The 12293-nt window shown below is 42.5% G+C and overlaps 1 protein-coding gene across 1 annotated transcript in view; it reads left to right on the forward strand.

Annotated features, from left to right (window-relative positions):
- The window catches only part of PLXDC1 (plexin domain containing 1), a 110977-nt gene that overhangs the window by 83340 nt on the left and 15344 nt on the right, over window positions 1-12293 (forward strand). The window contains exons 8-9 of the mRNA XM_036755623.1: window positions 312-407; window positions 5583-5664. Of these exons, the coding sequence (XP_036611518.1) occupies window positions 312-407; window positions 5583-5664 (178 nt within the window). The remainder of the gene's footprint in view (window positions 1-311; window positions 408-5582; window positions 5665-12293) is intronic.

The raw sequence follows: 12293 nt of genomic DNA on the forward strand, positions 1-12293 counted from the left end.
AGATGCAAATTATGTAGGCTACCTATCAGACCCCTAGACACATACCCCAATTGCCTTTGGGTGTGGGATATCGTTAACCATAGAAGCATAGGAAGAGTTTGAAGAGACCTTAAAAATTAGTTTATGGAATCTCTTCATTTTATAAATACAGCAACTGAGACCCAGAGAAGAGGAATAAAGTGCCAGAAGTCACATGGTCAGATGTGACTAGAAAGAGGGGCGGCCCCAGAATTAAGAGATTTTGCACACTGTTAGAAAGTTCTCCTCTCTATAGATTGATCCCACGCTGATCGATCCTGTGTTTGTTTCAGAATCTCGCCGAAGGACGATTTATGAGTATCACCGGGTTGAGCTGGACACCAGCAAGGTCACCAGCACATCAGCTGTAGAGTTTACACCCCTGCCAAGTGAGTACGACTTTTGCCAGGGGCTGTGCCATCCCAGAGTTCCCTACCATAGGACACTCCCATTGGCATGGGATATGGAAATCTACCGAAAGATGCTGCTTTTGAGAAACCTGGTGCTGAATTCCCCAGGATGGGAATCTGGGAAGACAATGGAGCCATAGCATCCCTTTACTTTGGGGAGGTATGGTGCGGGAGTTTATGAGGGAAAAGGGAAAACTGAGAATCAGTCTCAAAGCGTAGACAAACTCTAGGCCAAATAGACTTCTCTCCTTTCCCCCTTCCTTTCCCAGTTTTCTTTGAACTTCTGTTAAATGGTGCTGCCGCAAACAGTTACAATCTGCGGTAGCCTGACCCCATCTCAAACACGACTAAGCTGTTGGATCACTGATGAATGTTCACGGCAAAGTCAGGACTGAAGGTGGGAGCAAGGAAGGGAAAGCAGCATTCGCATTCGGATATGGCTTTTAATTTCATCAGAGTATGGAGTGAGTGGGAACCATTGGCAGAACACCCACAATGGTTTCTCCTAATCCCTTTTACTCCTAACCTGCCTCATTTTTTCCCTTCTCTGTCTTATATGCCTCCTTTTCTAGTCTTTGCCCTCATTTTGTCACTTCTCTTACCTTCTCCAAGAAGGGAACAAAACCTGGGAAGAGAAGTATCACTAAGCTAGGGCGACCAGGACTTTGCCCCAGAGTGCCAAAACTTAAAGAACACTAATAGCTCTTAGACTTCCCCAGTAGCTTAGAAACAACTGAGCTTAGCATATAGCTAGCAGGAACAGTTAATTAACATTATTAACATTAACATGCCAGCTGCTGAGTGCATTCTCCCCTGGATGTGTCCCACATAGGAAGTTCCTCTCTGCTCCCCATAGTGTCACTGTCTCCCCAAGACCCAGGAGCTCTGTCATCTCAACACACCAACTGCATTTATCCTTTAAATTGCATTTGAGGGTGCTTTTCACACCATTTGTTCCAGGTACTAGGCTCTGCTGGAAGGGTGGGATTAAAGTAGGAGAAAGAGAAGGAGGAGAAGGAAGAAGAGGAAGAAAGGAGGAGGGGGGAAATGGAGGAGAAGGAAAATAAAGAGGAGGAGGAAAAGGAGGAAAAAGGGAAGGAGGAGGAAAAGGAGAAGGAGGAAGAAGAGGAGGGAAGGAGGAGGGAGAAATGGAGGAGAAGGAAGAGGAAGAGGAGGAGGAAAAGGAAGAGAAGGAAGAAAAGGAGGAAAAAGGGAAGGAGAAAGAAAAGGAGAAGGAAGAGGAGGGAATGAGGAGAAGGAAAAAGAAGAAGGAGAGGAAGCGGAGGAGGAAGGGAAGGAGGGGGAGGAAGAAGGGGAGGAAGAAGAGGAGGACAGGGAGGAGGAGAAGGAGGAGAGAATAATTCTAGCTTCATTTTGGTCCCTGTCTCAAACCCTTCAGAAAGCATACGCTGACGCCCACCAGACTCAGAGCACATGTGCCCTCCTGCCTGTGACAATCCTTCTGTCTTGAAAAGTAGGAGGACAAAAGCACCAACAGGTGCAGTGCCTCCAAATCAGCTAAAAGTGCTGATTTACCCAGGCTTCTGTCCAAAAGAATCTCCAAAAGCATTTCAGAACCAGGGATATATTAAGAAATGGTCAAAACAAAAGAAAAGGGAGGAAAAGAAATTATCTGGGTGCCAACACGGAATCCAAGGAAAGATCAAGAAACTTAGACCTGAGCACCCAGGAGTGGGGGGTGCAGGAAGGGAATCAATCCATAGAATTCCTTTACTTTGGGGAAATGTGGTTTTGGAGTTCATGGATAGAAAGAAAAAAGAGGGAGCCAGCCACCATCCTACAAAACCTATCTCTCAGCCTTTTTTTTTTTTTTTTGGGTGACAAGGCCTATTTTTTCAAAGAAAAAAAAGCAGCAATTGGTAGCAAGGACATAGATGTGCAGGGCTAATTTCCACACATAAGTACTAAGGAATAAATCAAACTCTCCTGAGACTATATTTCTGGGACACTCTGTACATTTAAATCATCCCTTCCCCAGTGAATTAAGTGAGACTTTAACAGCAAACAAGGTACTTGAAACCCATGGCAGAAATAAAGATTAGTTGATTTTATTAAAACCGTGTGATGATTTTATTATTATAGGAGTATATATTTAGAGCTGAAAGGGATTTTAGAAGTCAGCAAATCCAACCCACCCAATTTTGCTGATGAGCAACCAAGGCCCATAGAGGTGACCCAGCTGGCCCAGGGTTAAAGTAAGTAAGTAGCAGAAATCGAGAATGTGAACCTAGGTCCTCTCACTCCAAATCCAGTGATCTTCTCCATTACCAAATGAGATAACATGCGAAGCATTTCGCCAACTTAAAATATGATGTAAAGGTCAGCTATTATTATTATCTTATATATGTTTTGGCCATAGAGTTGTGAGGTATGTCCAACATGGCTTTACCTTCTTCCATTCCCTCACCCACCCTTCCACCCCCATCCAGTGTAGAGGCGACAGTAGCAGGATTGACCAATACCCTTTTCTGCTCCTTACCTTCCACCTTGCTAAGAGCAGCAAGCATCAGTGTTAACTAACCAAGGCCCAATATTCTCTTCTGCTCCCTACCCTTCACCTAGTCTATGAGGAACCAGCGGTGGGTTTGATAAAAGTCTGGCAAGTCCTGGGCTATTCCATCCTACAGGAGTCAGCTAGATGACCAAGGCCCAGAAGACTCTTTCTATTCTGTTTTACCTCTTCCCACGTATCACCTTACCCACCCTCACTCAGTCCACAGGAGCCAGCAGATGATCAAGGCCCAAGGGCTTTTGACCTTGGTCCTGTAACACACCTCATGGACCCTGTGAACAATTCAATTCATGTCACACTCTCAGTTAAGATGGCAAAGTGAAAAAAGCCGAAATCTCCCCTGAGAGAAAAGATTATTTCTCTCTTGTATTAATACCTAATTATTGAGTCAGGACCAAAGTTTTTTCTCTTTTCTACTTCCTCATCTGGAAATCAACCAGTGTGGGAAATCTTTCTCAAAGACTTACTCAGATAGGATAGTTGAGATCTAATCAAAGACAGTAAAAGAAAATCTTAGTTTAGGCTAATGGGTGAGCTTCTGCTCATCGTGTTTACTCAGACAGGTCTGGGAAAATGTGGATTCTCCCTTTTGTCAGACAGATGATATAGAAATAGACAAGTCTCTTTGACCAAGACTTGGGTGATGCAAGTCTGGACCCTCAAGACTCATTGTAATAGAGCCCACCTCTCATTATAATATTCATTCTCTCATTAATTCTTAACCAATCAGATTTGATTGACACCCTTAAGAACACCTGCTTTTTCCAAGGGCATATAAACGGTGAGCCCACCACCATGAGGGACTCTGTCATTCGAGGGTATCACTGACCTCTTTTTTATTAAAATGCTGACATAATTAACCAAATGACTACCCAGAAATTATGTCTCAAACTTTTTAAGTGCCGTATCCCAACAAATGTCCAAAAAAGATACTAAGTAGAATATGATTTTATTTTGTTTTTGGAGGGGGGAAGGCAGGGCAACTAGGGTTAAGTGACTTGTCCAAGGTCACACAGCTAGTAAGTGTGTCAAGTGTCTGAGGCCATATTTGAACTCAGGTCCTCCTGACTCCAGGGCCAGTGCTCTACTCACTGCACCACCTAGCTGCCCCTAGAGTATAATTTAAAAAAAAAAAACCTTAAAGCTTCCTCATTCATTTTAGAAAGGCACAAAATGGTGACCAGAAGTCAGTGAAGACTGGGAGAGAGGTTACACCAGGCAAATCCACATAAGCCCTGGTGAGCAGACCTAAAGCTTTTGAGTAATGGGAGAAGGGCCCTACCAGGGAAGGCAAGGGTAAACAGAAAGGAAGAAAAAAAAGAAAACAATGAATATTATGGGTTAAGAGAAGTTCAAGTGGTAAACATATATGAAGAGTGATTCCACAAAAAGTATAGGCAGAATCTCAAAGAAAAAAAAAAGGGAGGGGGGTGTAATTGAAAAACTACAGGAATGGCTAGAAAAAAATGAAGAAAGAAATTTAAAAATTAAATTAATGGTAGAAAGACTTACCCAAGTGCTAGACTCCCTGAAAAAAATAAAATGGAACATTCAGAATTCAATTATCCCATGAGATGATAAAAATATTAAAACAAAGTCAAAAGTTGAAAAAATAGAAGAAAATGAAAGATATCTATGATCAAAAACAACTGTCCTGGAAAATAGGTTAAGAAAAAATTTTAATTATTAATAAATAATTGTTAATAATAAAATTAATTTAAAATTAATTAATAATGATTAATCATCAGCCTCTCAGAAAATCATGATTAAACAAAAAATATAAATAATGTAGTTCAAGAAATCATTTTTAAAACTACCCAAATCTATTACAATCAGGTGGCAAAGTGAAAATAAAAATAATCCAGTGATAACTTCCTAAAAGAAACCCCAAATTAAAATCACAATCAGACTCATGGTCAAAGTCCAGAGCTTCCAAATCAGAGAAAACAATACTGAAAATAGCCATAGAGATAGAGTTCACCCTGCGAAACTGAGTATTATCCTACAGGAATGGGCAAATGTACTTTTAATTGAAAAGAGAAATCTGGAAAGATAATTACATTTGAACAACAGAAAGGATTAAATAATGATGAAATTCTTAGCATATAAAAGGGGGGAGAGGAGACAACGGTCCCTTCAGTAATCACCAAGGGAGTAAAGCTGCCTATGAACACTGGAACTGGTTTTGTTCTTGGTTTTGTTGATTTTAAGAGAGGAAAGAAAAGAAAGGGAGAAATGGGAGTATAGTAGGAAAGAAATAGGGGGAAAGGGGAGAGGAATTTACTTCACACAATTAGGGTATCTGCAAACACGGAGGAAGGAGCATCTCATGAACCTCACTGTTATCTGAATCAGACAAAGGAGAGTTAAACAGATACACACAGAATTTGGTATAAAACATTAAACACGAGTACAGAAGGTCGTTTAGAAGAAAGAACAGACCTATGAGACAGTTTTGAAAGCAATGGGTCAGCTTCATGGCACCATGTTTTCATCAATAGCCAAGTACTCAGTAACTGTGTGTAACTACTGGACTGTGTGCCTTCCTTGGAAACTCTCATGACCCACTCCAGGCAATCTTGACAGCAAGGGGACTGATTCCTCTGCTTTCTCTTTTTCAGCCTGTCTGCAACATCAGAGTTGTGAAGTCTGCGTCTCTTCAGACTTGACCTTCAACTGCAGCTGGTGTCACGTCCTCCAGAGGTAGCGTGGACAGGTTGACCCTGATGTCTTCCTTGTGCAGGCAGGAGGGGTAAGGGGAGAGGAAAATGGTGTGCCCGCCCCATGCCTGTTCCTCTTGTCCTGTTGTTTGGCATCATGGGGACGTGCCCAGCTGGGCATGAGGGAGTATGTCCCACCCTGATTCAAATCTGTCAGACTTCCAAAATCTGAAGATTAGACTGGAGACTTCACAAGAGGAAAACTTTCTGCAGAACTGATACAGGACTAGGATGACAAGCTACTGGATAGAATGTCTAAGAACCCCAGCCACTGCCGTTTCTTCTCCACCTAGGAAAAGGGTCAGATTATTCAGAAACCTGGAGCAGGATCTGAACTTGGGCTCCCATCGGCCTCTGAGAGAGGTCCCTATAGTGCCATGATTCACCAATGCCATGGAACAGACTTTCTGCAGATATACCATCCTTAGGGCACCAGGGGAGTAGAAAGCATGATGGGAAAATTAGGGAGACAGTTTACAGAGAGGAACTTAGAATAAATCTTTTTTCCAGACTAGACTGGGGAAGAGAAAAATAGGAATGCACAATTTGAGTAATGGTTGCTGAGAATGTTTCTTTTTTTCTTTTTTATTGATATCTCTTGTTTTGGACCTCACCTTTATTTCTCAATATATCCCTTTCCTCTGCCCCAGCTGGATGGCATAGAGAATCAGACTCATCAGTTCAAATCTGGCCTCAGACATTTACTAGCTGTGTGACCCTGGGCAAGTCACTTAACCCTGTTTGCCTCAGTTTCCTCTTCTATAAAATGAGCTGGAGAAGGAAATGGCAAGCCACTCCAATATCTTTGCCAAGAAAACCCCAACTGGGGTCATGAAAAGTCAGATATGACTTGAAATGATTGAACAAGAGAGCTACCCCTTATGACAAAGAATAAAAAAGAGGGAAGAAAAGACAAGTTAGCAAAACTAACTAACCCATCACTCAAGTCTAACAGTATATACTATGTTCTACCTCCATAGGCCCTTACCTCAGCAAAGAAAGGAGGGAGGTACATTACTGAGAATACTTCTAATGTTTGTTTTTATTTCTTTTTCTACTTCAATTAAGTGATTTTGCTGGCCCTCGAAAAGTTAGTGAAAAAGTGCAGACAGGCTTTGTTTGGTTTGTTTTTGGAAGCACAGAAATTTCTGGGTTACATTCAAATTTGGTACTGACAAGTCTTGAAATCAACGTCATTTTCCCATTTAGAACCCAGTTCCTCATGGAGCAGCTTGGGAATCCAAGCCCTGCTTCCCTGAACAGAAGAAAAGCATCCTTTTTGTATAACTAACTCTTGCAAGCCAGGAAAGCAATAGAAACTTAATAAAGAAAGAAAAAACCTTTAGGCACTCTTGAAAATTACAGTGTCACGCTTCCCATGAAGCTGTCATATCTTAAGTCACTATTTCCTTTCCTCCTTTCCAAAATCTTGATGCATAAATAGAAACTGACTGCTATGTAATCAGCTGTCTTTGCACAGGACTGACACTGTCCTTAGTCCAGGGGTAAAAAGGGGGAAAGTTTCCAAGTTAGGATGCATGAATGCCTTTCCCAATAGGTACACTTACTCTTCCTCATTTGACATCAGTTTGCCTGCCTGCAAAATGGGTTGGGGTCATCTGAGTTGGGGACAGGATTACGGGAACTTCAAAAAACAATAAATGATTAGTAACACATGTGGAAAAAACATGGATGAGTTATTATCTGCAACCACAGGGAGCACCCACACAGATGAGATCATAAATCCACCCAAGTACCAAGTAAATCTACTAGGCACTTGGTGTATATGGGGTGTTCAGGAGGACTAGCACCTCTGGGTGAGCACTTGCTGAGCCCTTTTCAGGGCTGCTCATCCACCTTTGGTGTCCACATCATTCACCAATTCTCCTCTGTGGCTCCAGGAAGCTGTAGCGCATATAGTGGCCACGCCCCAGCAAACCACTTCAGCAGATGGCCTAAACCTGGTAGCGACTAAGGGGCTCAAATCTGTCAGTGAGGTCAGGAAATGCCTATCCCAAGCGTGTGAAGACTTTCACCATCGGAATGGGTGGATGAGAACAATTTGTTCCAAAGAATACTTAGAACTTGGTCAGGCATGGAAGACGCCAAGGTCATCCGCTGCATCCCAGGCCATCACTAGTCATTTTGACTTTTGTCCTGCCACTAGACTTCCATGACTCTGGAAGAGAGTGGGGCTGTTGACTTTGTGCGGCTCTGCCTCACTTAAATCCAATTCATGTGCAAGTCAAGACATCATTTGTGATACCATTGTTCCTCTTCAAAAATGAAGGACAAACAAAATTAGGCACTTAAGTCTTTAAAAATGAGAAATCGAATTGAACTTGTATCTATAACTCTTTTGGCAGCGAGGTGGTGCAGTGGGTAGAGAGCTGGGCCTGGAGTCAGAGAGACCTGACTTCAAATCTGGCCTTAGACACCTACTAGCTGTGTGACTCTGGGCAAGTCACTTAACCCTTCCTTCTGTCTCAATTTCCTTATCTGTAAAGTGAACTGGAGAAGAAAATGGCAAACCAGTCCAGTATCTTTGTCAAGAAAACCCCAAATGTGGTCACAAAGAGTCAGACACAACTGGAAAACGACCCAACAAGAAAATTTCAAGAGAATGTATTGATAACTGGGGGGATTGGGAAAGACATTATGAAGGAGGTGAAATGCGAGTTATGCTTTGAAAGAAGTTAGAACACCTGAAGTCTCTGCTTCTGGGGAACCTGAGCTTGGGGGATCTCTTGAGCTCAGGAGTTCTGAGCTGCAGTGGGGCTAAAGCCAATTGAGTGTCCAAACTAAGTCCAGTGTCATTATGGCAAGGTCCTTGGAGCAGAGGGCCACTAAGCTGACCAAGGAAGGACAAACCGGCCCAGGCCAGAAAAATGAAATAGTTTAACACTTTGATGCCGTTCACTCTTGGGATTAGCCCGTGGATGCTACACTTCCAGTCTGGGTGAGATAGGAGGGCCCAGTTTCCTCCCCTAGAATGACCTTCCAAAAAAGAGGTGAAGGACTCTCTGAGGGGAAGGTGAGAAGGTGGGAAGGGAGTGCGTTCCAGATCTGGGAGCCACCCCCTTGTACTGAGGCAGGAGATGAAATATGATGTAGGGAGAACAGCCATCACACCAGCATTTACCTCAGTGTTTGCTTTTTGTACATTCCTTTTATGTAACTAGTCAATCTTCTGGCCCCGTTTCCTTTATCTCACATTATTTCATATGAGTTTTCCATATTTTTTTACATTCTTCATGTTTGTTTTTCCTAATTATGATATAGCATTCCATTCTGTTGACATATGGCAATATGTTCAGACATTTCCCCACTGTTGGACAATTGTTTCTAGTTTGGAGTGTTTTGTTTTGTTTTTTCAATTACAAATAACGGTGCCTTAAACGTATTTGAACAAATCCCTTTGTGCTCTCTTTCCCTGCCCTCCCTACCCTCCACGCCCTTTTTGATGAATATTTCTCTGGTACACTCCTGTAATGGAATGATTGGGACAAAGAATACAATTCTTTTCACTCCTCAAAGGCAAGGATAACATTTTGTAAAGCATCTGTTGACTGGTGCTTGAAGTCAAATAGATGTTGGACCAGAGCATCTCAGATGGGAGTCATAGTGACAGAACACAGGATACAATGTTATAAAAGTAAAACTCCTATGTACACAGATCATACACTTCTGTTTAACATGTAGGCCTGGTCCCAAGCTAGGACTTGTGAAGGTTGAGAGGGGAGGGGGGAGGGGAAGGGGGAAGGAGAGGAGGGAGGAAGAAAAACGCAGCCAGAGAACATGACAGTTTAATGAGGTTTGAGTCAGTCTCAACTTTGAGAGGAACTGGCCAGGATGCTGTTGGGGGAGGGGCTTATGTGAGGCCTACATTTTCAGCTAGAATACTGTGCAATAATTTTATTACATTTATTACAATTATTATAATTACAGTATAATTCACTCAGAAGAATTTCTCAGAAGAAACGCAAGGCTATAACTTTACTATTAAGTAGGAAAATACGTTGATACCACACCTCCTCTGATCCGTCTTGGGTTTCCATCTCTCCTCTTGTGATTACTTTCAAGTCTATAACTTTTACAAGGATGTGGGAAATCCTTTCCTGAAAACCAAGGGAAGGGTGGGTAGGTGGTGCTATGGATAGATCACTAGGCCTGAAGTCAGGAGGACCAGAGTTCAAATCCAGTCTCAGATATGTACTAGCTGTGTGACCCTGGGCAAGTCACTTAACCTCAATTGCCTCTCAAGAAAAGAACAGAAAACCAAGGGACAGATAAAGCTGGTGGCATGGGTGAGATGCTCAGCATGATCTCTCCTAACATCTATTTCTTAGAACAGATATGTGACCCTCTAGGTCCTCAAGTACGGCCCTTTGACTGAATCCAAACTTCCCAGAACAAATCCTCTTAATAAAAGGATTTGTTATGTAAAACTTGGACTCATTTAAAAGAACTCACCCAAGTGCTTAGAATATCTCATGGACTCACTCTAATGTTTTCTCTTTTTCTCCCTCTCATCCCCATCTACCCTCTGCTGAAAGCTCTCCCCCTTTTTGTTCTGGGAACCAGGGGCTCATGGTTTTAAAGTGAAAAAAGAACTTAAAAGTCATCTGACTCAATCCCCACATTTTACAGATAAGGAAACTAGGGGTGTTAAGGGTCTTTCCCAAGTGACGGAAGTGAAATTTGAACCCACGTCCGCTAACTCCACATCTGTGGCTCTTTCTACTATGCTGTGGGGACAGACAGTGGTGGAGCCTGATTTCAGCTAGTTCAGTCAGTGTGAGGTGTCTTCCTTTCATCCCTTCAGTAAGATGTACTTCTTCTGTTTTGGGTCAGTGGGATATAATGGCAGTAAGGCCAAATTGGCGAGTTTGATCCTTGCCAAAGCCCAGATAGCCATACACAGAGGAAAGATCCCTGCTCTTTGAACACTGACAATGGCCAAGACCAACCAACCATCTCAAAAATGTGTGCCATTAGTCATAAGAGGGACCAACACAGCTCAGTAGAGAGAACACTGAACAAGGAGTCAGGAGCAGAGTCATAACTAGGAGAGATGACTAGGGCTTTGTCCCATGGTTTCAAATTTAGAGAGTTTTGACTGACTGCAGTCCTTTGGCACCATAGAAACAATAGAGCTTAGCACCTAAAAGAATCCGAGTAGCAAACCACAAGATAGTGTGCTGGGGTGAACTTTCTTTCCACCATGCTCCTTCAACTGAGGGTACCACTTGCCCCAGTGTTATGGTAATTAAGGTGGGACTTTTTTTTTCCTGTTTTTTTCTTTTGGAATGCTGAGGTAATCAAGTACTTTTGATGAGTCTTGCCTTTCAAATGTAATGGCAAGCAAAGTAGGCTTTTTGTTAGGTCTTTTGTTTCTTTGATTGAATCAAGAGTCTTTGACCTGCTTAAGTAACAAGAAAACCTAGTTCACCTAAGTTTGAGTCCCCTGGTTGTGCTGCCTGAAGAAGCATCATACGGTTTTGAGTCACATGGTTGTGACACCCTCTGACCCTGAGAAGGGTATATAAGATCTGAGGTTGGCTTTTTGTTTTGGGGCTCTCACTCACTGCAAGAGTGTCATGTGATTTGACCAGACAGGACTCTGGGTAGCTGTTGTTAAGAGCCTCCCAGCTTTGAAAACCCAGATGTTGGTGCTTCTTTTTTTGGTAACTATGTATGTGATGTCTTGATTAGACAAAGTCTATCTGTTGATTTGTTTGTAGTTTCTGTTTGTATTTGCTCTGAAGTTCAGGGTGCTGACTTTTTCCCCTGAAGTAAGTGAATGATATATGTATGTTTAATTAAACTGAGATTGTTAACCCCTTAAAATTGCTTTCCTTACAAAAGCAGATCAAAGAATCTGTGCTAGCAGCCCTCCTGTGCACTGGTGTTGTTGGTCTTATTGGTCTTCCACCTCCACAGCAGCTGCTAGCAACATTATTGTTGTTATACCCAGGTGCAAAAATTCCCAAGTACAGCTCTAGACAGGGGCCTTGGGTTGCAGCCTCAGTTCCATCACAAGCTGGCTGTATGACCTTGGGTTAAGTGACTTCATTTCTTCTGTCAAATGAGGGCATTGGACAACATTACTTTAAAGGTCCTTCTAACTGTGATAAAAGTGGTTCTGACCTGAAGAGATTGTAGTGGGGCAGCTAGGTGGTGCAGTGAGTAGAGCACTGGCCCTGGAGTCAGGAGGACCTCAGTTCAAATGTGGCCTCAGATATTTGACACACTAGCTATGTGACCTTGGGCAAGTCACTTAACCCCAATTGCCCTGCCTTCCCCCCTTCAAAAAAACAGAAGAAAAAAAAAAGATTGTAGGAATGACTTGGTACTCCTGAAAAGCATTTCAGAGCACATTGCCCCATTGATGTTGAGCCATCATCAGAAGCAAAGTCAGATCAGCGCATTTGAGAAAGAACATCCTGGAGCTCTGTATGGCAGGGAGGGGAGGGAGCTTTCTTACTGATAATCACTTCTTAGCTCTCTGGTTTTTCATGTTATTTTTCCCTGTACAGATGTTGTTAGACCCAAACATAGACTTTGTGGATTTCCATGGTATCAAAGACTAGAGAACAGAAATTTTAATAT

This window comes from Trichosurus vulpecula, chromosome 4 (genome assembly GCF_011100635.1).
Source record: "Trichosurus vulpecula isolate mTriVul1 chromosome 4, mTriVul1.pri, whole genome shotgun sequence".
Lineage (NCBI taxonomy): Eukaryota > Metazoa > Chordata > Mammalia > Diprotodontia > Phalangeridae > Trichosurus > Trichosurus vulpecula.